Below are 22,342 nucleotides of genomic sequence, written 5' to 3'. Positions count from 1 at the left end.
TTTGTTACATACGTACATGTATTTCAATTGAACATTCAACCCTCAAGATAAATACACTGTTGTTATTTATCAGAATCATGGTTCGTGGCAGATTAAACCGCGACCGGCAAGCATTAGATCTACCTTGGTTTGTTTTCTGCCTCACTTGTTTCACTTGGACGACAAAGATGTGGATTTCAAATGGATTTCAAACTCTTTGACTGCGCAAAATTTTAATCAAATTTTAGTCACAGAAGGGTTACTCACATAAAGGTCAACCCCATTAACTCAACAAAGGGTGGCATGTATGCCGCTGTACATTACCACAAAAAGGACTTTAAAAAAAAATTGTTATTAATAAAGGAAATGGAAAGCGAAGGGAATAAGTCTATTTCTTATTGGGAATCGCGAAATATCTTTCTATCTATGGAATATTCATCTATTGTCGACTCTCTCGGGATTCGCAGAAAAAAAACTGCGTTTATTCTTAACACAAAATAAAACAGACACAAGGTTGTTCATAAAAGTCGATTAAGAAATTAAATTTACCGAAATTTGTTATTTTCTAGTACATTATTAAATTCCACTTTGCTTTTTAAGTCAACTTAATATTTATTTGATCAATTGTATACTCAAAGAATTTGTACCACCATCAGTGTTTAATGTATAGCTTTCACAGTTGCACGTTCCGTAAGACATGGAGAGAAAGTTTTTGTCACTTAGTCCATTTTTTCCCCCGTCAAACGTGTCTATAATTTATGAGGAAAAAAAATCCCTCAAGATATGTTACAAAGAAAAACGGGACTCTAAAGGATCGCATATTTCAAGCATATATTATATTATAATTGGTTACGGTATGAATAATATATTTAGAGAAACAGAAATTATCAAATTGATTTTAAAGGCACACGTCCTTTAAAGGTCTGTATTTTCCCTAATTAAATGCATTTTGATTTCATCCCACCCTTCTCAACTCCCTCCCCCCCCCTTCACCCCGTTTCATCCTGCCCCACTCCCTCCCCTTTGATCTTCCCCTACTGCCCCACTCCCCTGGTCCATCCCCTCTTTAATCCCTCCTTATGTTTCTCCTTCCACCTTTGCATGCTTGTGTGTCCCCTACAATGTTTGTTTCTTGAACCACTGTCATTTGCCTGTGAATCAGGTCTTGTTTGTATATTTCAGGGTTAAATTTTTTGTTTAAATACAATTTTAAAAAGAACAATAGCAATGTTGACCTTTCAATGAGAAATGAAAGACCACAAAATTCAAAGATAAGTGACTACTGCGAGTGCATCATGCAAATTAAACCTAAGTGAAAACTGATTTAAAAAGAAAACCGACAACCAAGTATGACTCATTTACTAAAAATGTTATAAGTTATAATAGAATTAGGTAATAATACAACGTCAAATTGACGTTGAAGGCATGTGTACTGTTTCAGAAGACTAAATTTTGTACAGTTTTCTGTTTACATTTGTACCTTTTGGTTGAAAATATTACTCAACAAATTCTCAGTTTTTTTAAATTAAAGTAATTACACTGTGGTTTCCGTTTTGCTGAAGGTGGTTGACAAATCGCGTGAAATGTCTCGGAGGCTACAAAAGGTCAAAGTTCATGACCATATAAAGCCCGCCTGCTAATTCATCTCCGAATACTCAACTTAATTAATTATGCAAGACGCAGTGCTTACTGTTTGCAAGCAGCCTGTCATAATCACCCACACAAAAACCAATACTACGTCCACAGATCCCCCTGCTGCTAACTGCTCCTAGCTGGAGACAGGCAATTGCTGTAGTATGTCCTGCTTAGGGACACAAACAGCCTGGCTCCCTTTACAGAGAACATCATTTAACACGTCAATTCCTGTTGTCTAATTTGGAAATGAATTCAGACAGATGGCATTCTGGCTAACAACCGTCGGCATTCCCACGGATTATTTACACATATGAATGTCAATATTTCTGGTTATATTTTTGTATAATAAAAAGTGCACTTCATTAAATAACATGTGTGCTCTGTTCGCATCCTTTTGTGTTCTGTCTATGTTTGTATGTTTGGGGGAAAAAAATATTTCATGGAACATTTACATGTAAGTTCACTAGCAATAAGGGATTAACAGTGATAAGAGATGCATTTGTCAAAGTTCAATCTAATCATTTTTACTAGACATAAGGCAGGATGACTAGGGGTGTGGATTTATGGGAAGTACGGGAATCGACTAAAAAAAACACCTTGGGTATCGTTAAAGAAACACAACCCCAAAATTTAAATTCCAAACCTTTCTTTTTCATTGTCTTAGAAGTTACTAAGTAATATGTAAAGTTAATTATGGGTACCCGATTCCGTAATCTGGAACTGGTTCCTGACATCAGCGGTCGGGTACTCGGGTACCTGGTTCCGATGCACAGCCCTAAGGATGACTTGCCATTGAACTGTGACAACAACTTTGCCATGAAATAATAACCGGAATCATAAATATTTATCAATTGACACAAAAAAAATATATCAGCTGATTTATGAAAGTCATAACCAAACAGGAATGGTGATTCGATCTCCACCCCCCCAAAAAAGTATATATACAGGCCAAAAAGACACCTCATCATAACAGTTGTTATCTGATGTGTTGTAATCAAGTCTGTCAATAACAAGTCAATCACAAGCCCACCTGTCCCATAGCAAGTCCGCAGCTATAGACCTCTATCATGCTGCCACCATTTCAGTCATGCTCCCTGTATCCAATAACAGTACTGAATGATAATGTTTTTTGTGCAAACAGGAACCAGACTATTTTTTCTTCCAGCCTCGCTTTGGTTACGTTGACTTGAATGGGCAAAAATCAAGATGGCCGCAACATGATAATGGTCTATTCAAATGAACTGTTACATAGGCACTGTTATTGTTCATCCCTTAATTACTTGTGAGCGGCTGATGGATTTACGGTGACCAGACTTGTGATTGACTTGTGAAGGACTCTTCATGAGTGTTCTTATCTTGCATTCAATTCATGACGATGACCGACACAAGGACAGCTTCAACGAACGTGCAGAAACCCATGAAGTACAGGAACCAGGATTTCTCCTTGGCCAGGTCGCCAGACTGTAGGAATCGGAACTGTTTGGATGATCAAGACAACGACAGGTGTGGGAAAGAGAAAAGAAAAGAGAATGGGCTAAATCTAACATTGAAACACAATGTTTGATTTTCTGATGTTTATTCAAACCAATAATTCCTGACCATGCAGATGTTTCAATGGAATAAGGGAAAAATATGTGCTTGGCCAGGTATTAAACAAGTACGTTTAAAACGGGCTTGGTGCCTGGATGTTGATGGCCTGAGCCGAAGGCGAGTGACATTCTCTGCGACTAGGCTCCAAGCCAGTTTAGGTACTTGTTTAATACCTGCCAAGCACATATTTTATTCCCATTCATAAATACCGTTCATTCAAAAGTCGAAACAAGTCACAAAATGTTAATTTCCAATGATTTTGTTTAAAACAGTAGGGTATTTAACCCCCTCCCCCCACAATATTTTGTAAAGACTGCCCTTTTCTATGAAGTGCCTTTTTTCACCAGCGTAAAGAGTGCCCTTTTTTTCTTTTAAAGCAAATGCCCCCCTTTTTTTTTTAACCAGTACCCTGTTTCACCAGCAGCCTTTTGCGAGTGGCTGTTTGGAATTTCACGCGGCCGTCAGCAATCGTACCGCCCTGAAAAGTGCCATCTATTGTCCGATACTGTGCATGATTGTCCGATTTGAACAGCGCCCCCATCGGTTCCCCCCCCCCCCCCCCCCATTCCTTCCCTCCATTTGATATTATGGAGGCGAAGTGTCCGGAGAAAAAAACTATCTACATCTCAGCTTGGATGTGAAAGTGCCCTTTTCAAGAACTTTTTACCCCCCTCCCAAATAAGAATAACCTTGCTACGCCTCTGTGCCCCCTTCCTTCCAACTGAATCCACTTACTATGAAGGCCTCCACTGCAATAAATCCAAGAAGACTAGCACCAACCAGGAAGTAGAGGAAGCCTTGTTTGCCGGTCGAAGCACCGCGGTATATGCACAGAATCAAAGCAATCTACGGGTTAAAAACCACAAGAACGTTGTCTAAGAAGTTTGACTTTCATAGTGGAACATGTTGAATGAAAAAAAAATGACTGGAGCAGGGTTTGAAACTGCGACTCCAGATTGCCCTACTGGCATTCTACCAACTGAGCTATCAAGGCCTATGTTGGTGGCTCCCAATTTTGTTCAAGGGGTGCTAGTCAGAAGCCATAACTCTGTATAGGTCTCCCTCAAATGGCGTCCTTTCTACAGATTGCCACAAGCATCGGCATTTTGGGCGTCAAATTTGCGTGACGTTCATCGGCTACACCGTATTTCGAAGAAATTTCGAGCAACACGCGCGTTTAGAATATTTTGCACACTGCGCGCACATGCACCTCGTGGCGTTGAACATGCAGTTGTAATTTTTCTACAATGATGGCATCATATGAGAGAGATCTATTTGCAATGTTACTGGGGATTAAACTCAAAGGTCATGATGCTAGCAACATAAGCAATGCTGCGTACCTGCACAGTGGCAAACAGCTAGGAATAAGACCTTTTATTAAAAAAATTATCAAATAAACCATGAAGGAAAAATGACTAGGTGCATAATTTTAAATTTGAACAAAGACCTTGAAGGGAGCAGGATTTAAAGCTAGGCAAATTCATTTGACTTTGACCTCCAAGGCCAAGGGCATCAACTCAACGAGCCCTACAAACAGGGTTGTGGCTCTCTTTTAAAGTCAGTCTTATTACTGCCACCATGAGACAGCCGTTTACAGCCCTGTTTGTAGGGCTACTACTAAAGCCAACCGTTCCAATTTATTTCTCATTGACAACAAATTTTGGTCAATAGGAAAGCAAAGTCTGACAAAAAAAAGACTAAAAATGGTACTCACGAGAACCAAAAGTGTGATGACTGCAACTGTTCCTATCATAAGCAATTTCTGCATGTGTGAAAAAAATTGAAAAACCTGAGTTATACAAAAATAATAAATGCTGTGCTGTGTAATTATAAGAATACAAAATTACTATCTCCAGTATGTGTCCAGTGCTCATTAAATTAGAAGCAATATGTTCTTCTGAGACAGCGGCAGGAGACATTTTCCTGTAATCGCTTCGCATAATGTTTCCTTGGGCAAGCCATTCCATCCCCACTTGCCTCTCTCCACCCAGGAGTACAAATGGGTACCGGCATTAGCTGGGGAGTAACCTGCTATGTATTAACATCCCATCCAAGGGAAATACAAATATTCTCAGTCGTTTCATGCTACTGAAACCGGAGATAAACGCCGGCCTAATAATAGGCCACATTGGCTCGTGATAGACTTTACTTACTATACTTCGCAAAACCCAGCAAATTTAACTGATAAAAAAGAATGGTAGTCAATTTTTAGCCGAAATAGTGTAAAAAAGGATTCACTATAGAACTATCCTCTTAACAAAAATGTACCTGTTACAAAGTCACTTACTGAGCGAGGAGTTTGCGTGGAATCATGGTATACAGCATGTGATGAGGAGGGACTTCCCAAGGATGACGTTGCCGTCTCTTGTCCCGGGGGTGCAGCAAAGATTGGCGTCTTCTCATCCATCTCGGAAAATGAGGTTGTTTACTTTAATACTCCGTCACTCAAATGAGGGCTGAGACTAGCGTAGCGACTTTCAGGATTAAAAGTTGATCATGTTTAAATTAAATTATCATTACATTTAGGGCCTAACATGTGCTACAACGTACTGCACTTGGAAGATGGAATACGTTGATACTTGGGCACCGACTTCCTTTTGGCAAAATGCAGCCACTAATTTATACCTAAATAAACATGAACAGCGAATAGAATTAAACATAGGCCAATGTTACAAATACAATTGCATAAATTTCAAATCATAATTTGCTATGAGTATTTGTAAACAAATGCAATACAGAGCGCCCTCTACCGCACACTGACGGGAAAATGTTGCAACCTGACGCCACTTCCGCGATTGTGTACAGAGTCTACGCGTACGCATGGAGCAGAGTCAAGAAAATTGGAAATGTTTGATTTGTTTCTCAGTCCCACCATTTGCCCAGCATTGTTTGTGCCCAGATTCATGTCTTATTTTTGCAATGAATGACCTTCATTGTCGAGATGATATGTGAAGACAATTTGCATCAGGTTGAAACATTTGTTTCCCAAGATTGAAAATGTTAATGTGGCTGTAACTCACAAAACTAAAAGGAAATTTTTCCGACAAAAAACATCAAATACTCAGCAACTCACATCACAAAAACATCGACAGCATGCAGTCTGCAGAAGTTCTTCTCACTTCTCATAGCTCAACTCAGCTCACGACCTATTTATGTACGTCTGTCTGGTACCGAAATTGTACGAAACGTGGCGCTACACAGATCGACAAAGGAGACCAGACTATAGGTACATGAGAAATGACCTTTGCAGGAGAATCTATTTGATACAAAGGGGTAATTCTTTGTTTACGAGATATATTGTTGGAACAAAACAACCCTAATTTTGGTATGCATTGTATGTTTTCTTCATATAACACCTAAAATCCTATTACGTGAATTTAAATGTGTAAAATTAAAAAGAAATGGTTTAAACTAATAATTATTCACTGATACTTGCCCCTGCAAAATTGAATCGTTCCAGGTGCCGGGTACTCGCTTGACCTCTGACTTAATGCACGTGATTCTGATCAGTCGACCGAATCGTAATGGTTATAATAAATAACATCATCATACTCTAATTTTACGACAATTGTGTCATCCTCCATGGTCATACAAACGAATGACACAAATTAAAACGAAGACCAAACATGGATGACGGATCGGGCAAGGATGGTTCTGCCCCGTTAAGCGGGGCAGTTTATCATGAGGTTGCACCTGAAAAGGCAAGTGAATTTGTGAACAAAATCTCCCCCGCCGCGCCGCGCCCGGCGCTAGCGCTACGGGTTGTAAGTTGGGCGCGATTTACCGATCGCGCCGAACATGTACACTCACTGTACATACACACTGTTCCTTGGAAGTAGAACCATGGAGGAGTGTTCTTATTCCTCCATGGTAGAACCATGGAGCTATAAACACATTTTATAGCTCCATGGTAGAACCATGGAGAAATAAGAACACCTAAATGGACCCCGTTGCATCTCAAAACCATAAGAACTCCACTGTATAGTGATTGTTTTCACATTACAGTGTTGAATTTAAAGGAGAATCCCAACTTTTAGTATTTACTCACTGACACTATTTTTGTATTTAATTACGCATTTTTAATTTTAGGTTTTGGCAACCAAGGTATATATTGCACTCACAGTTGCAATGATTGTGGTAAGCAGAAATATTTAATTCTCATGTCTTTCTTTCTTTTTAGTTCTCTTTTTTAAGTTCCAGTTTCATTGCATAGTTGTGGAAGCTTGGAATAATGATGTGTCAATTTTTTATGATTATAGTTCACTCAAATTTGAAATAATTTAAACTTTAGCTACTCGGGTAAAAAGGGGCTCTTGATTTACTTTATTGAATTGCTTCTAATCAACAGCTGTCAGTGATCTTTTGTTTAGTCAGAGGGCAGTATGACTTCACATACTATCTCATGGCCGTTAACATCCTCATCAGTGCCATCATCATCTTGTTCTCGGTAGGTAAATTCCTAGTTTGGTGCTCCAGTAAATACCTTGATACCTAGTTTAATACCAGGTGCAATGATTGTCAATCCCACAGTTTGAAATAGTTGTAGTCAGATGAAAGTGTGAATAACAGCACTGAAATGGAACTGTTTGGTGGCACTAGTTATCATCATATTTTATTTATGTTTCAGGAAATCAGAATTAAGCAAAATTGTCCAATTTAAGTTTCATGTAAAATTTTAATTGACTTGAATACAAGTTGTGAATAAATTGTAACATAAAATGTGGTTTTTTATTTTGATTACAGTGCTTCTGGTACAAGACTGGGGATTTGGTATGTAAATTTAAAACAAAAATTGTCCCTTGAAAGTTGAATGAAGTATGAATCATCTTTGAAATTCAGGAAATACAATGTTGCCCATTACCATGAACTTTTTTTTACAATTGACATAAAAGTCATTTACTCACATTGATCACTGTATATGTCTTACTCTTTGACACGTTGGGCAAGAACCCAATATGAAATTGTGTGAACTTTAACCCCTGAACTTTGACCCTCCAGGATCCAACAAAGTGGTGGTTCCTCATCCTGGTCGGGACGGTGGTCATCTTCCAGTGCATTACGACCGACATCTACGTCTTCCAACATGAGAACCCAAATCCCCCGGCGTCAACAGCTGCCCCGCCCCCATTGACGACGCCAAATGGGAACCCTGAGACGTTACAGCCTGCCACTAAGGCCATGGCACTGATGATGGCATTAGCTGGTGGAGGGGGTCAACCCGATTAAACACACTAGCCGAGTTGTGATGCAGTCGGTCACAAGTCAAATATCACAAGTCAAAAGACCCCTTGCAAAGAGCGCCCTCAAGGTGGACAGGTCTTTGTTTCCCAGTGATCAGCGTACAAAGACACATTGCACTTTCATTGTCACCATATGTTTGTAATTCTTTGTCGAGGTCGAATAAATAATAATAATAATAATAATAATAATATGTAAATAACAAAACATGTCCGGGGCGCTCTATGCAAGAAGTCAATTGAAAACAAGTTCACAAGTGCTGGGTGAACTATCGCAAAGGAAAGTCTTTGTCTAGTTTATTTGAATAAATTGTGACTATATTTGTCTAGGATGACTTGTCTAGGGCAGGGGGGCTTGAGTGTTGCTGTATCCTTGGGCCTGCAACCATGGGCATCGCGAGGGGGGGGCAAGGGGGGGCACTTGCCCCCCCCCCCCTGGAAAAGCAAAAAAAAAAAAAAAAAAAAAAGGAAGAAAAAGAAAAGAAAAAAAGAAAAAAAGGAAAAGAGGCGCGAAGACAAAGTGGTGTAAATTTAATGAGTTGGGAGGGGGGCAAAATGTCCCTGCCCCCCTCTAAAACTGATAAATCGAGAATGTGTTGAGAAATACAAGCATTTTTTGGCAAAAACATTTTTTGCCCCCCTCTAGAAAAAATTCTGGCGACGCCCATGCCTGCAACCATATGTACAAAAAGTTGTAAATTCAGATTTTGCATACAGGTTCACTTACTTATGCATACAATTTCTGCAACGAATCTGCCCCCAAATATTTCTTCTTTTATGTAAAATGTACCGTTTAATTTGCAGCAAGCAGTACTCTTACATAGATTTTCTTTCAATTCAGATGACAACTATACATCATTATGAGACCAAGTTGTGTGCATTCAATGCATGCTTGTGTCAGTGAACCATGGTCGAATATTCTGGAACACCGTTGCATTATAACCATTAGGATTTTGTCAATTTTTGTTGTTGATGAAATAGATTTAAGCTATAACACGGACTGCCCTATTACAATTAGAACTTTGTAACGTTTTTGCTTGTTTGTTTGTTTTGTTTTGCCTCTCTTGTTGGGCTTTGTAAGCTTATTTTGGGTTTTGAAGTGTAATAAGATTTACCCTCAAGTCTTTTTAAGTAAAAAAAATAAGAATCAACCGAGACTATTTATCAGGAGCTAACAGCTGTTGGGAAATTTTTAAATGAAACCCTAGAAAAAAAAGTGTGTGGTCCTAAAACCGGAAGTCACTTCCCTTTGATCTGGCATTGACCTATTTGGGGGAAACGGAAGTTGTGACCTTTCACCAAAAAAGGGCGATGGGAAAGTGTATTATTTAAAGGATCATGCAATGAATATTTCTAAGGAACACATTTTGTGCAACTTTCTAGTCGTAATGTATGAAAACTATTTGACATCCCTTTGAGGTTAAGTTTATTGAAAAGTGCACTTCTTTAAACATTTTAAATTGTCCATGCCTTTCCGGACAACTGAGGGCGCTGTTGATGTATGTCATTGCAGGAAAACACTGTTCAGTTTTATAGGGGTTTTCTGTACAAATTGTGAACCCAAATTTGTGCATTGTAAGCATTTGTCAGTGGAAAGGTGTTGCTCATTGGCTAAATACTGCCAAGATTTTACACAACTAATCACACACACAAAAAAGAGAAAATTTACGACCGCAAAATATCCAGATTTCTTGCAACTTTTTTTTCTGCTGAAAAAGCTGTAACATTGATGTGTCTGCACGGAATGACATCACAGTTTTGCTCATGAATATGGAAATTTGCATTAGCATAAAACCAAATAGGCACGGAAACGCTCTTTAAAATGGCGAAACAAAAATTGAAAATATGGTGAAATGGGTTATAAAGGTGCATTTGCAAGGATTGTATTAACTACATCACATTGCAAGGTCCCTTTAATGTATAACAAGTAGAGAATTTGACAGTAGGATTTGAAAAATATGGAACCTCGTATTTCCCATGATTTTTCTTTCTCGACTGCACCCTGGACATTTTTTTTATTTGCATTCTTTTGGGAAATAAAGAAAAAGGTTTCACATAAAGAACCATTAAAGTACATTCTATTGTCCTTTGTTTATAAGTTATTCACTTCTGTTTTCGTTATTGTGAATAATAGTAAGAAAATAATTAACTGAATCTGTGTCTTCAAGTAGTTCCAAGCTCCATGGATCATTCCTGTACGCTTTTGAAAACTAAGGCAAGATAGACCAATGTTGGTTAATTAACTTTCCCCCGGCCATTCGCATTGAAACTACATAGATATTATTGCCGTTGAGAAGTGTGTACATTGTACATCACATGCGATGTTTTGCTAGCCACTGTAAACAAATGAAAATCTCACCTGAACGAAAAAACAAAAAATGGGCAAAGAAAACCACCATTTTGTGGTATGGGAATGCTACTCGGTGACACAGCTGTGCTCTTGCCAAACGACTACATAGATTTGAGTTCATACTGCTGAATTCTAAAAACTCTGGTCATTTAATAGTTGTTTAAGATTGTCATTCCTCACCGCCACCAAAAAAATATAATAAAAAAGAAAAACACCAAAAATGCCCGCAAATAAACTGCAATCTTTAAATTAAGATCAAAATACATCCAGAGTTTTAAAGTACATAAACGTATAAAATTATAAAAGTTACAAAATCATGTACAGTGCTCTGAAAAATAGAAGTGCAATTTTTCGCCAGTGCACCATGATGAATGCAAGCAAAGCACCTCATCCATAATTTTGTGCAACATCACGAAAACATATATAATTCTCTAACAGAAATTCATTTCATTTTGTCAATAGGCCTAGCCTACATTCTTATACGTTAACTACTCTTTTATACTAACTGTACCCATTTTTCCAATTTTCCCAGCCTGGGATCTTTTCATTATGTTAATAATAATTATACAAAATAGTTCCTTTAGAAAATAAATTTCTTTCCACCATAACAATAATAAAGTTCTTTCTCCCTCAAGTAACAACTAAGTAACATAGATCATTATGGGGATAGAAACATATATAGAAAAAAAGAATGGTTTGCTTTTTAAATATAAAAGCTAAAAAAAACAAAACATTTATTAATAGAAAAAATGATACTTTTTCTTTCATTTTACTACATGAATATGTCAAGACCGCTGTCAACAATATTTTTTTGGTTTATGTTTTAATTTTTATAAATCACTTTGCTGCCCCACACACATTTTAATTAAATACATGAATAAACCAACAAAAATACACCATTGATATTCACTGTATATATAATGCTTACCTGTATGCTAAAGCTACACTATGAAGTCTACTACAAGACAACTGATAACTAATGCAATACAGAACCCCTCTTTCCAGATTTGAATCACTTTAGTTGGTGATTAATTAGACAACATGATAGATACCAAATATCAACAAAGAAGATGCATTATATTGCCAATGATTAATTGCAAAACAGATAGGCCTACTTCTGAAGAAAGGCTTGACGAAACTTCCACAGTCTACCAACTTAGCATCGCCAGTCTGATTGTGCGTCTTTATACGAAGTGAACTTGCCTTAAAATCGCCGTTTTAAAACAAGGTTGAAAGGGGCCACAGCCTTGGCGACCTTAACGTTCGGATCCTGCACGAGCAGATCGTTGTCCTCCTCCCCAGGGGCTCGGCAGAGGGAGTAGCGGTGGGTGAGCCAGCTGAGAATGAGGTAGATCATCTGGCGAGCCTCGGTCTGGGCCAGGCATGCGCGCGCCCCGTATCCGAACGGGTACATGTGCTCGTCCGATTTGAACTTTCCGTCCTCGTCGATGAAGCGTTCTGTGCGATGTGATAAAAGAAAATTACCTGGTTTTTTTTCAACCAAACACGAATCAGAAATGGCACTTTGGGGTGTTGTAATCAACGTTGAGAAGAGACGAAAGGACGTGATGCATTGTGAGTTTTGGAAATGGAAGTTGTATATTAGGGATAAAAGCCCAAATTGTGAAGTCTACCTGGTTTGAAGACGAACGGCTCAGGCCAATACTCTTCGTTGAAGTGAAGGCCATAGAAGTTGCAGAGGACTCCCGTGTTGGCTGGAACCTTGAAACCACCTTTAAGTTAAAAACAAAATATTTTTGAGTACAATTGTATGAATACTTGTATTCAAAGCTCACAAATCAAATCAACCTTTTAAGACAGGGTCCACGGTGCTTGTGTTCTTAGGCAAGACACTTTACTACGTTACCCCATCGACCCAGGCGTATATTTGGTATCTGTAAGGGTATATATTATACACACTATAGTTGCACTGATCTCGAACTGTTGCATAAAACTGATCTAATGGCCTGGTGATCAGGATAATGTTATGAAGCGTTTTGATACATCAGTATAAAGTACTTTAAAGTAAAATAAAATTATCGACGTCATTAAATGTCTGGCTGTCCAGAAAAGAATCTCACGGAAGGTGATATCCTGGGTGGTCTTGTGCGGCACGCTGATCGGAGCGATGCAGGCGTAGCGTAGAATCTCCTCAATGGTCGCCTTGACGTAGACCAACTCCTCCCGGTCGTCCAGCCCAGGAACCCGGTCCTCACCGACCGCCTTGGTGATCTCAGCCGAGAATTTCTCCTGCTGGTCTGAATTGCTGACGAGGAGGGCTGTGGCGGTCAGGGAGGACACCAAGAAACCGGCAGTAGCTGTTGGATAAAAGATATGGAAGGCCTCGGTGAGTATTTAGGATTAATATATACTCTTGGTACTCTGATCCCAAACTAGGCCTCTGGCTGACTGACTGGGAATATCCTTAGCTTACTAAAATAAAACATAAAGCACCTAAACTTACTGACCGGCAGTCCAATTACTTGCGGGTCGAACTCGGACGAGGCAAACCTAGTCTTGTATTTTTAGACTGTTTTCTAGAAGCTCATATTAATGGAGCTTTCGGAAGTTGGTGTGGCACATTACTTATACAGTCTAGACATTGGACCCCGGTTCCTAACGTCAAACACTGTTGGGGTAGACAAGTATCCAGCTCGTGGACACGAGTGCATTTTATCCTGAAGTCGGAGTCGTGATAGTCTATGGAGCATGCCCTTGCACAGCAAGGGTATAATAATTCTGATAATGATTCGGCGATTAATTATGCAAACTGCGTCTTGACCTCGATATTGTGGCCAATCAGCGGGCGCTTTCTACATCGGGTCTTCGGTAACCTGTATTGCAAAAACATGGCAGCCAAGTTGACCAACCAACAGCTTAGTCTACATTTCTGATCGAAATGACGTCCCAGTTTCTAAAGTTGATTCCGATTGGCTGGCGATAAATACGTTAGCGCGTGGCTAGGCTCTTCACACGTGAATGTATGATCCTCAGACTTGAGTCATGACCCATACCCGAAAAAACAACATCAATTATGAATCCAAAACGGTAACACCTTGGACCAAAACGTCCCACGTTTCAGTGGCTGTGGGTTTAAGATTTCATTGTAGGCTGAAATGTTGTTGTTTTGTTCTTGTGGAACTTAAAGGAATGGTACTTACTCCCGCCGAGGTAGTTGGATATGACCTGATACACGTGGGTGTCGGTCAGGAACTTGTACTTGTCCGGTTCCGTCTCACGGGCGTGGTTTCGACACTTGATGATTCCGTCCATCAAGTCGCGGGTCATGGCTGCAAACAAAAAAAGAAGAAACAAGAAGGGGAAAATGACGAATGGGGATCCCAACTCCTGATGTAGATATCCTAATGGCGTACCCAGAGGGGGGCGGCGCGGGCGGGGGGGGGGGGACACCTTGCCCTCCTGGCGGATTGTTTTGAAAAAAAAACCAACCAATTCAGTAAGTAGGCCTATTTGAATAAATGGTGAGAAATTTCTGACATCAACCAAATAAAGAAGAAAACCAGCTCCTAAACAATAACAATGCGCCGTGAAAATCGGCATATATTTTCCAGTAATGTATAATAATTGTCCGTTTTTGATTTTACGGAGGCCAAGTGTCCGGAGAAAAAAAAATGTCAACCATTCGGAGCGGATGTGCGGTTGCCCCCCCCCCCCACATCAAAAGCTGGATACGCTACTCAGACATCCTCAATGGAATGGTATTAATAGAAGGTTAACCCAGTTAACCCAGAGCCCCTACACATGGACAATGGGCACGACGACCAATACAATACATTTTCTTTTACAGTCCATCTCAACTATACAGTTGCAGCAACATCACAGGATTAATTAGAAGTGGTATGGTTGATAACTACCCCTCGTTTGTCTGAATGTCTACAAAATTAAAACAATTTTCTTCAATTAAAATAATAAGTATAATTCCGACGGAAATATTCTAAATTTACGTGTAAACATGGGATTTATGGTATGGAAACAGCCGCCAAATTTTGCCTGAAGAGAAAATGCTTTAGGAAAAACAAATCTCCAAGCATCTCTTTAACGAAATGTCCAGCAAATATCGCTCAAGACTGTCCGCAGGTTTAGAGTCATTTCTTATTCATAAATTCCCAATTGTACTCTCCCATTAAAAACTGTTAATACTAACGTTTAGCGCCGCCCACGTGCGAGTGCCGGGCATTGGGCTTAGAGTTTAATATGTGCCTGGATTTGGGTGGTTCGTAGTTTTTGTTTGTGTGTTGTAATAGTTTGTAAACCAAAACACACTTTTCAATCGAGTCTCCGGAAAAGGAAAGTAGGTGTCGGAAATAATTATGACCACCAGAAAGGCGTCGGATCAGATACACGCCTTTTTCAACGACAGTTTTGAGTAATTCATTTCCTGATTATAGTAAAGAAACAACAATAGTTGCAAACTTCCCCTTTGAAATTACAAGGCATCAAAGTATTATGCAGCTACCGTCATGCTCGTAATGTTCCTGTTTCACTTTTATTGAGGGAGATTTCCCCCATGTTTTCCCCTAAATTAACTGTGGAGCTATAATGCGTGGGCTCTGTCGCTTGGCTATAACTCAAGTTTTATTCTGAAAAACACACGGAATTAACAAAGTCAATGCATTTATATAAAGCCCTATTGTGCGTGGAGCCTTGCAGGGACACTTTCACTTTATATAGCTCTGGCACTATTGCACTAAATGCAAAACTAGATCCTAACAACAGGCCTGCTAAATTTATTTTTGGGTATATTCATATAATTTTATTCTCTTTTTTCTTGATAAAAGAATAATCTCAGGGAACTATAATTTGGAAATTATTGATCACTGGCTCACAGAAGTTCATTTACAAGACAGTGTGCATACGGACACCAACCAACCTGTGTCTAGACTCTCCTCGTGTCGTTTCATCTCCGACCGGAGCAATCCGTTCAGCTCGTTGACTGTGGCCTTGGCCTCCGAGAGGGCCCTGCTGGGGAAAAACCGCAGGCTGGGGATGACGTCTACGGGCAGACGCGGCCCCACGATGTACTTGTACAGACCGCCCCCAAACAGCCTAGCCACACGGTCATGGATAGAGGGATCAGCACTGGGGAATGAATTATTCATGAGATATTAATGGCATCTATTATGAATATGCAAGAGCAAGAGGTTAATTATAATCGTTTGCTAATGTACAGTGTTGTACTCAAACTCGTACTCGAGTACATTTGTTTTGGTACTCGTACACGTACGTATGGAAAAAAAGGCCTGGTACTCGTACTCATGACAAAGTACTCGTACTCATACTCGTATACTCATGGAAATGTACTCGACTACTCATAGGCCAAAATATTCATTTTACTGGTTCACTACCTTTGCTTTGCTTGCAAGGCACCCTCCCGGATGCACACAAGGTATATATTAAGTGCGAATGCGCATTTCTTACTTTGACTTTAGTAATACTTAAATAGGGAAGCCATCAAAAAAAAAAATAGTCCCACATGTAAAAAAAAAAATCAACTTGTTTCATTCAAATTAATAGGTTACATTTATATGTGACAGAACGATCAGATTGCATTCTACTAATTGTTTGCTCTTTACGGGAAGTCGTTGTTTCACTTTGTTTGCGGAAATCTGTGGAATTCAGTCGTGATCGTCAAGATGTATACTGTATACTCATAGAGATGACATGGAACATTGGCAGGCTTATACTGGGTTTGCCAACTGCAAACATGGTCATTACCCCTGAGGCCTATAGTGCGTGACAGAGCGAAGGAAATAGCTTTCCTTCTGGTCAATAAATCATAAAAACCGATGCAACCTTGCCAGCAACGCAGTGAGGTTTAGTTTAATGATGTGGGCATGAATCAACAACATCGTAAAGGTTAAATTCGTTGGCTCCTATTTACGACAACGTAAACCGTGCTTCTCTATAGAGACTGAAACGAACCCAACCACAGATTCGATTGCAAACATTCAACATGCAGTAACTTGTTAACGATGGAACGCCATGAAGGGCATACTAAGTTCCTGTTTTTTCCACGATTTCCAAAAGAATACGCATTGCAATAATGCGTTCCATAACTACATAACCTTGCTTTCGTGATTTCCACAAGTAATCGTGTACATTTCGCCTTGAGCCATTGTTGTACTAGTGACCTTTTCATGAATAGCCTTGGAGGTTTTATTCAAACCAAATGAATACTCGACCCTGTTGACGAGCATGTAGTAAACAGAACAAGGCAAACAATTCCGACTTCCTCGGGTAAATATAATATAAAATCCACTTAACCACAACCTGTGGACAAAAAGGTGTGCGGATCGAGATGACTTCGAACTTTTACACGGTATATTACAACATAAACTATACATGTTTAATATGTAAAGTCCTTTCTGTAAAGTACTTTTTCCAGAACACATCCACTTTTAAACTTCGGTTTGGATTATATCCGACTCAGTCATTATAAAACTTTCTGAAAACCAAAACTGAAATCTTGTATTTTAAAATTAACCCGGTCAGTTGTCGACTCGGTCAGTTTTTCCAATTAACTACACATGTTTAATATAGCCTATACAGTCTTTTCTGTAAAGTACTTTTTCCAAAACACATCCACTTTTAAACTTCGGTTTGGATTATATCTGACTCAGTCATTATAAAACTTTCTGAAAACCAAAACTGAAAACTTGTATTTTAAAATTAACCTGGTCAGTTGTCGACTCGGTCAGTTTGTCAGTCATTCAATCATGCCAGTCTGAAGACAGCAGGTTGGCCTTTACTGGTCCAGCAAGTAAGCTGGCACTTTGGGTCTAGCCATTTACTTACTCGAACCCGAAGCACAGGTGACTCAGGATACCAGCCACCGCTGGTACCATGATGTCCTTGACATTGACAGGTTGATTCTCCCTCTGGTCCAGGTCATCTCCAAGCTTCTTCAAGACGATGTGAGCTATCTCCTCCAGCTTCTTATTGGCCGTAAATTCTCTGCGATGTACAGGGGGGAAATGCGGTTGGACATATGCATGTCGACGAAGAGATGCGTGTAAAGCAGAGGCAAAACTAAGAGGAAACATAGAGCTCTTGGTTCCCCTTCCCCGATGACTGCGGGCATGTTCCCCCTTGTTACACCCCCCCCCCCCCGCGTTCAGACTTTGGGGAAAGCCAAACGATCTTTCTTTATATAGCTTCTGTAGTATTCCCCTCCAGAAAATAAGCCCCCAAATTTTCCCCAAGTTGGACCCCAGTTGCGAAATTGCAAGAACTTTAAATATCCTCAACTTGCTGGCATCAAACCCTCTAATTCACTCAAATATTTACTGAAAGTAGCTAGCCTGCTCTTCTTTCTCACGATCGCCTTTATTTTTGCAAAGTCCTATATATCCCTCCAATATCCACCACTATATTATGCAAATACCAGGCAGTGATTTTAACTTAAAGGGCCACCTTCTTGAGGCAGGTTTTGAAGGATTTTGATGGGTAATTCTGGATGTTGTTTTTTAATGAACATACATGTCCTAAGGCAAAGGAGCCAGTTATACATACCGGAGGTTTTTGATGCCCAATTCTCGCAGCAGGAGCCAGTCATGACTGTACTCCCCCAGGGAAATATCTTTCCCGTTCTCATTCAGTAAATTGCCTTCAAAAAAATTAATAATACAACTACGTTTGAGAAGGAAAAAAAAGGAAAAATAACCCCATCGTGACTTTTTGTTCAATTTACCACACAGTTTCATTACCACTTTTGGGAGTTTATAATTATATAATACTTACAAGTTTGATATTACATAAGGTATTCTGATATGTGCGCAAAAATTGTAAAAGGGGTGCGTTTAGTTAGAGTGACCTTGGAACGAAGACGGAAAATATTACTCTACACGACAGTAATTAAGAACCTTACAGGTAATTTTAGACTTGTATCAAGTCCAAACAAGACTAGACCATCACCATGCAGCTATGCTATATCTACCACCACTACAACCACTAGTCACCATCGTTATCCAAAGTCGACATGTTATCCAAAGTCGACATCGATATCCAAAAACGACGGACACATTTTGTTGTTGTGAAAACCCAAGACGAAATTGCATTGGGAGACCTAGAAAAGTTCCATCTGGTTGCTTTTGAGTTGTTGTACTTTCACATGGTAAATTTCGTGGAACGCCGGTAGCTTTAGATAATTCATTTCCTACAGCTCAAACATTTGCATACGAACGAACTTTCATGCTCGATTACATACATGTATTGAATTTGGGTTGGTGACATTTTCCCTGCTAGTTTCTTTGTGTGCTGATGGCAACTGAGTGCTAGTGATGTATGCCTTAAACCAACAAAGAATCGAATTCTATTCAGTGAAAATAACACGCATTTTTTTTTTTTTGGGGGGGGACTACTCAATGGAGTTAGCACGGCTGAACAACGGTTAGAAACTTGGTGCGCTAGCTATTATTAAATTTCTCACAATGGTAGTGAATGTATTTCCAAATATCTTCACGTTCCCCTCTTGTTTTGTTATTTAAACCGTGTTGAAACAAAAGATAACCCATTCCACAGAAAACAAAAACAAGTACGTGGGCGTCACTTTATCCGCAAGCCCTTTTTGTTTCTCATCTTTTCCTGAACTTTAAAGTAAACGACCGCTAAACCTGGTACCTTTTAAGGTCACGTATAATCTGTGCCAGGAACCTGCCATTTTTTTTTTTGGTTGCAATATTTCCTAATTGGAATATTGCAAAATACTCCAATATTGCAAAATATTCCTATTTTGGAATAATGCTCGGAACTTACCATTTACAAAAACAATTTTTTTTTTGCAGTATTTCCTTATTGGGATATTGCACAATCATGTTTTCTTCTCGCTTCTTGGAGAGGTTATAAAAAACTCATTGAACCAAACAAACTACTGACCACTATTATTATGCAGTATAATGAAAGTCTGCACGGGTCAAGGACTTGATAGGCAGGAAAGTGTGGGCTCATTACTAGAGGAAATTCTGATAAGGAAGACAAAATGCAGTACACAGATTCTCAGGGTTTTGATAACATATTCCTCAGTGACTGGTCATTTTACAGCAGTACAGAGTTCCTTAATTTCACATGAAAATAAGGTTCGGTGTTTAATTGTTTATCTCTCAAAATCGCATGAGTGATTCAACTAAAGTTTAGATAGATAGATAGTTTGGTTTATTGTAAAGTGTAAATTGTAAAGTGAAAACAAATATTGAGATATTGGAAAGGACAAGAGATTGGTATAAAACGGAACCAATGTCGAGTTACAATGTCCATATAACTAAAACCAAATGGGTAGCTTCAAAAGTGCCTGCAAATATTTCCAGATGACATCAGAGGGTCTGTTAATTTTGGTTTTAAAAATGGGACAATATTAAATGGAAAAACACTTGGTCAAACTCACTGGTGTAGTTCGTGGGCCTAGAACCCATCTCCTTAACGAAGTTCACGGCTGCATCTTTAATGGCGGCCAAGGTGTTTAGCATGATAACCCAATGGCCAAGTTTCAGGGACATGACGTCACCCTGCTCCTTCCCTATCTGATTAAGGATGATCCAGGGCGGCGTTTCTCCGGTCATGACTGTGGTATAGAGTTGCAGAAAGGAATAAGTTGAATTGGAAATGACTCATCCACTTATAACTACCCGTGTGTGAAACATCACGGGAAGAGTTCTATACATGGACATCACATATTTTTTCCCTGCACTGCAGTGACCAATCAGCCATCAGAAAGCGATAACATGCACGTCCTAAAAAGTCAAATTTAGCAGGGAAAATATTGAAACATTTACTGATAAAACACTTGGAAAACACAGTCTCATGGGACTTTGTGCACAGGGTGTCAAGTGATGTCCAGGACTGTTTCGGATAAAGGCTAATTGATTTGTTTTTAGGATTGCATTTTCACTATTACATATGTATTTACGATGCGCAAGTTTTTTTAAAATTATATTGACGCTGTTATTGTCACTCTAACTTATAGCAAACGATGCTAATTGCTATTTTAAACAGACAATTTTGTTTTTAAAAGAATGTAATATCCTGGTTCCACTGATAGCATGGATAGCGTGTAGAGTCTATCATGGAAAGTATAGTTGAACTTGAACTTGAGTACAGTACATGTAGTTTGAAACTGGAACTGTTTCTCCGTCGAAACTTCAGTTAAGTTCCAACATGTTTGTAGTGACTCATGCCATACTATGCCAATGTATATGGTGAAAGATAGACGGGTGTTTAAATTAAAGGATACTGCATTCCACCCATATCTGTTTATGCACAAAACAAAACAAAAGCACCGAAAGTTGTGCTGCCTCGTGTTTAGGTATTGTAAAATCCCACAGAGTTTTATCAACTGAGCCACGCCCCACACGTACAGGTCACCACTCTGTAAATTAAATTATACCAGCACAAATCCTTCAAAAAATGCCTATAAAATTTCCTATGGAACAATCACCTTTAATGACTGCATAGACCAACTAGCTACCAACTGCTATTTCATGAATTGTATTTCATTGTGAAAAACAATAGGCCTGATTACTTACTTTTTAGGTGGCCACCGATGCAGCTTGCACCGGGTGCTGGAGGGGGCGACTCGGCTCCCATCCCCCCACCGCCTCCAAGACACAATGCCAGGACCACGATCAAGACAACCACTGTCGCCGCTAGAGCGATAGTCGCGCCCGTCACCGTGAAGACACCGGTCACCGAACCACCTCCTACAGCTGCCGAGAGCACCATTTTGGGATCAAGTCGGGATACTCCAAACAGTATCTACGCAGATATTGGTAGTGACTATAAATACACAAACTCCACTCAAGGCCTACTCAACACTACAACTGTATAGTCTGCGGTGGTGAACTTTCGGTTGTGTAGCTAGCAGTGTAGACCGGCTCGGACGAATGGATTTCTATGAATGCCCTCAATACAATGGCATGGTATTAACATCGTACGAGGCCATTCAACGCTCTTTCCTTTCAACTGCAAGGACGTCAGTATCTAGTGTGCAAGTTTTACAACACTGTAACTGTATGGGTGAACGCGTACATGTACATAACTTGCAATACTTCTGTCACCCACGCACGGCTATAATTTAAACGCAAGGACTTTCGATCGGGTCCACTTTGTAAAGAACACTCCATGCAACAATTCACGTCAATAAATTATTGGTGGTCGGGCATGATCCAGTTCGGTGAGGTATGGGACTTAATAAACGGGCGTGTTTTGCAAGTAAGTAATTCGTGTCTTGCCGCCACATCCGCGACCCAATAACTGCGCAATATCTCAATCGAAAATGCCCCGCATAACAACAATGTTCATGTTGTGAGCTCTGGTGTTGCCACGGTAACCCAACCCACACATTCCCACTGATCTCATTCCAGACGAACCCCCGTGTTCAATTCCCCAAAGATTCGGGCGCGGAACCAGGATTTTTGGAAAGGATGAGGGGTCAAATCTGAAGTGCTAACGCCCCCAGAAATTCATGTATACAGGGTGAGTCAAAAAAAGCGGAACCCAAACCCAATTAAATGTATTTCATATTTTAAAAAAATATGTA

General features: G+C 39.6%; 3 protein-coding genes across 4 annotated transcripts; 1 reads left to right on the top strand and 2 right to left on the bottom strand.

Moving 5' to 3' along the window:
* Positions 1–1,929: 1,929 nt before the first annotated feature.
* LOC119731511 lies at positions 1,930–6,398 on the bottom strand. 2 transcript variants are annotated; one of them, XM_038204683.1, is made up of 5 exons: positions 6,278–6,398; positions 5,492–5,678; positions 4,919–4,966; positions 3,940–4,050; positions 1,930–3,090 (listed from the first exon to the last, which is right to left on the bottom strand). In XM_038204683.1, exons 2-5 carry the CDS (start codon positions 5,609–5,611, stop codon positions 2,977–2,979), a joined length of 393 nt encoding a protein of 130 aa, XP_038060611.1. In that variant the 5' UTR covers positions 5,612–5,678; positions 6,278–6,398; the 3' UTR covers positions 1,930–2,976. The 2 variants fall into 2 exon arrangements, with proteins under 2 accessions (XP_038060611.1, XP_038060612.1); XM_038204684.1 differs by having other exon boundaries at positions 5,492–5,674; positions 6,279–6,398.
* Positions 6,399–6,695: 297 nt separating this feature from the next.
* LOC119731510 lies at positions 6,696–8,581 on the top strand. The gene is made up of 5 exons (XM_038204682.1): positions 6,696–6,905; positions 7,294–7,341; positions 7,553–7,651; positions 7,948–7,974; positions 8,203–8,581. The coding sequence occupies exons 1-5, from the start codon at positions 6,831–6,833 to the stop codon at positions 8,428–8,430; spliced, it is 477 nt and encodes a 158-aa protein (XP_038060610.1). The 5' UTR covers positions 6,696–6,830; the 3' UTR covers positions 8,431–8,581.
* Positions 8,582–9,146: 565 nt separating this feature from the next.
* LOC119731509 (steroid 17-alpha-hydroxylase/17,20 lyase-like) lies at positions 9,147–22,062 on the bottom strand. Its single transcript, XM_038204680.1, has 9 exons — positions 21,330–22,062; positions 20,192–20,368; positions 18,325–18,418; positions 17,608–17,766; positions 15,683–15,891; positions 13,953–14,081; positions 12,873–13,109; positions 12,426–12,524; positions 9,147–12,249 (listed from the first exon to the last, which is right to left on the bottom strand). Exons 1-9 carry the CDS (start codon positions 21,523–21,525, stop codon positions 11,996–11,998), a joined length of 1,554 nt encoding a protein of 517 aa, XP_038060608.1. The 5' UTR covers positions 21,526–22,062; the 3' UTR covers positions 9,147–11,995.
* Between the last annotated feature and the right edge of the window lie 280 nt (positions 22,063–22,342).

Source organism: Patiria miniata, unplaced genomic scaffold (genome assembly GCF_015706575.1).
Source record: "Patiria miniata isolate m_02_andy unplaced genomic scaffold, ASM1570657v1 HiC_scaffold_24, whole genome shotgun sequence".
Lineage (NCBI taxonomy): Eukaryota > Metazoa > Echinodermata > Asteroidea > Valvatida > Asterinidae > Patiria > Patiria miniata.
This window is presented reverse-complemented; position numbering and strand designations above follow the sequence as displayed.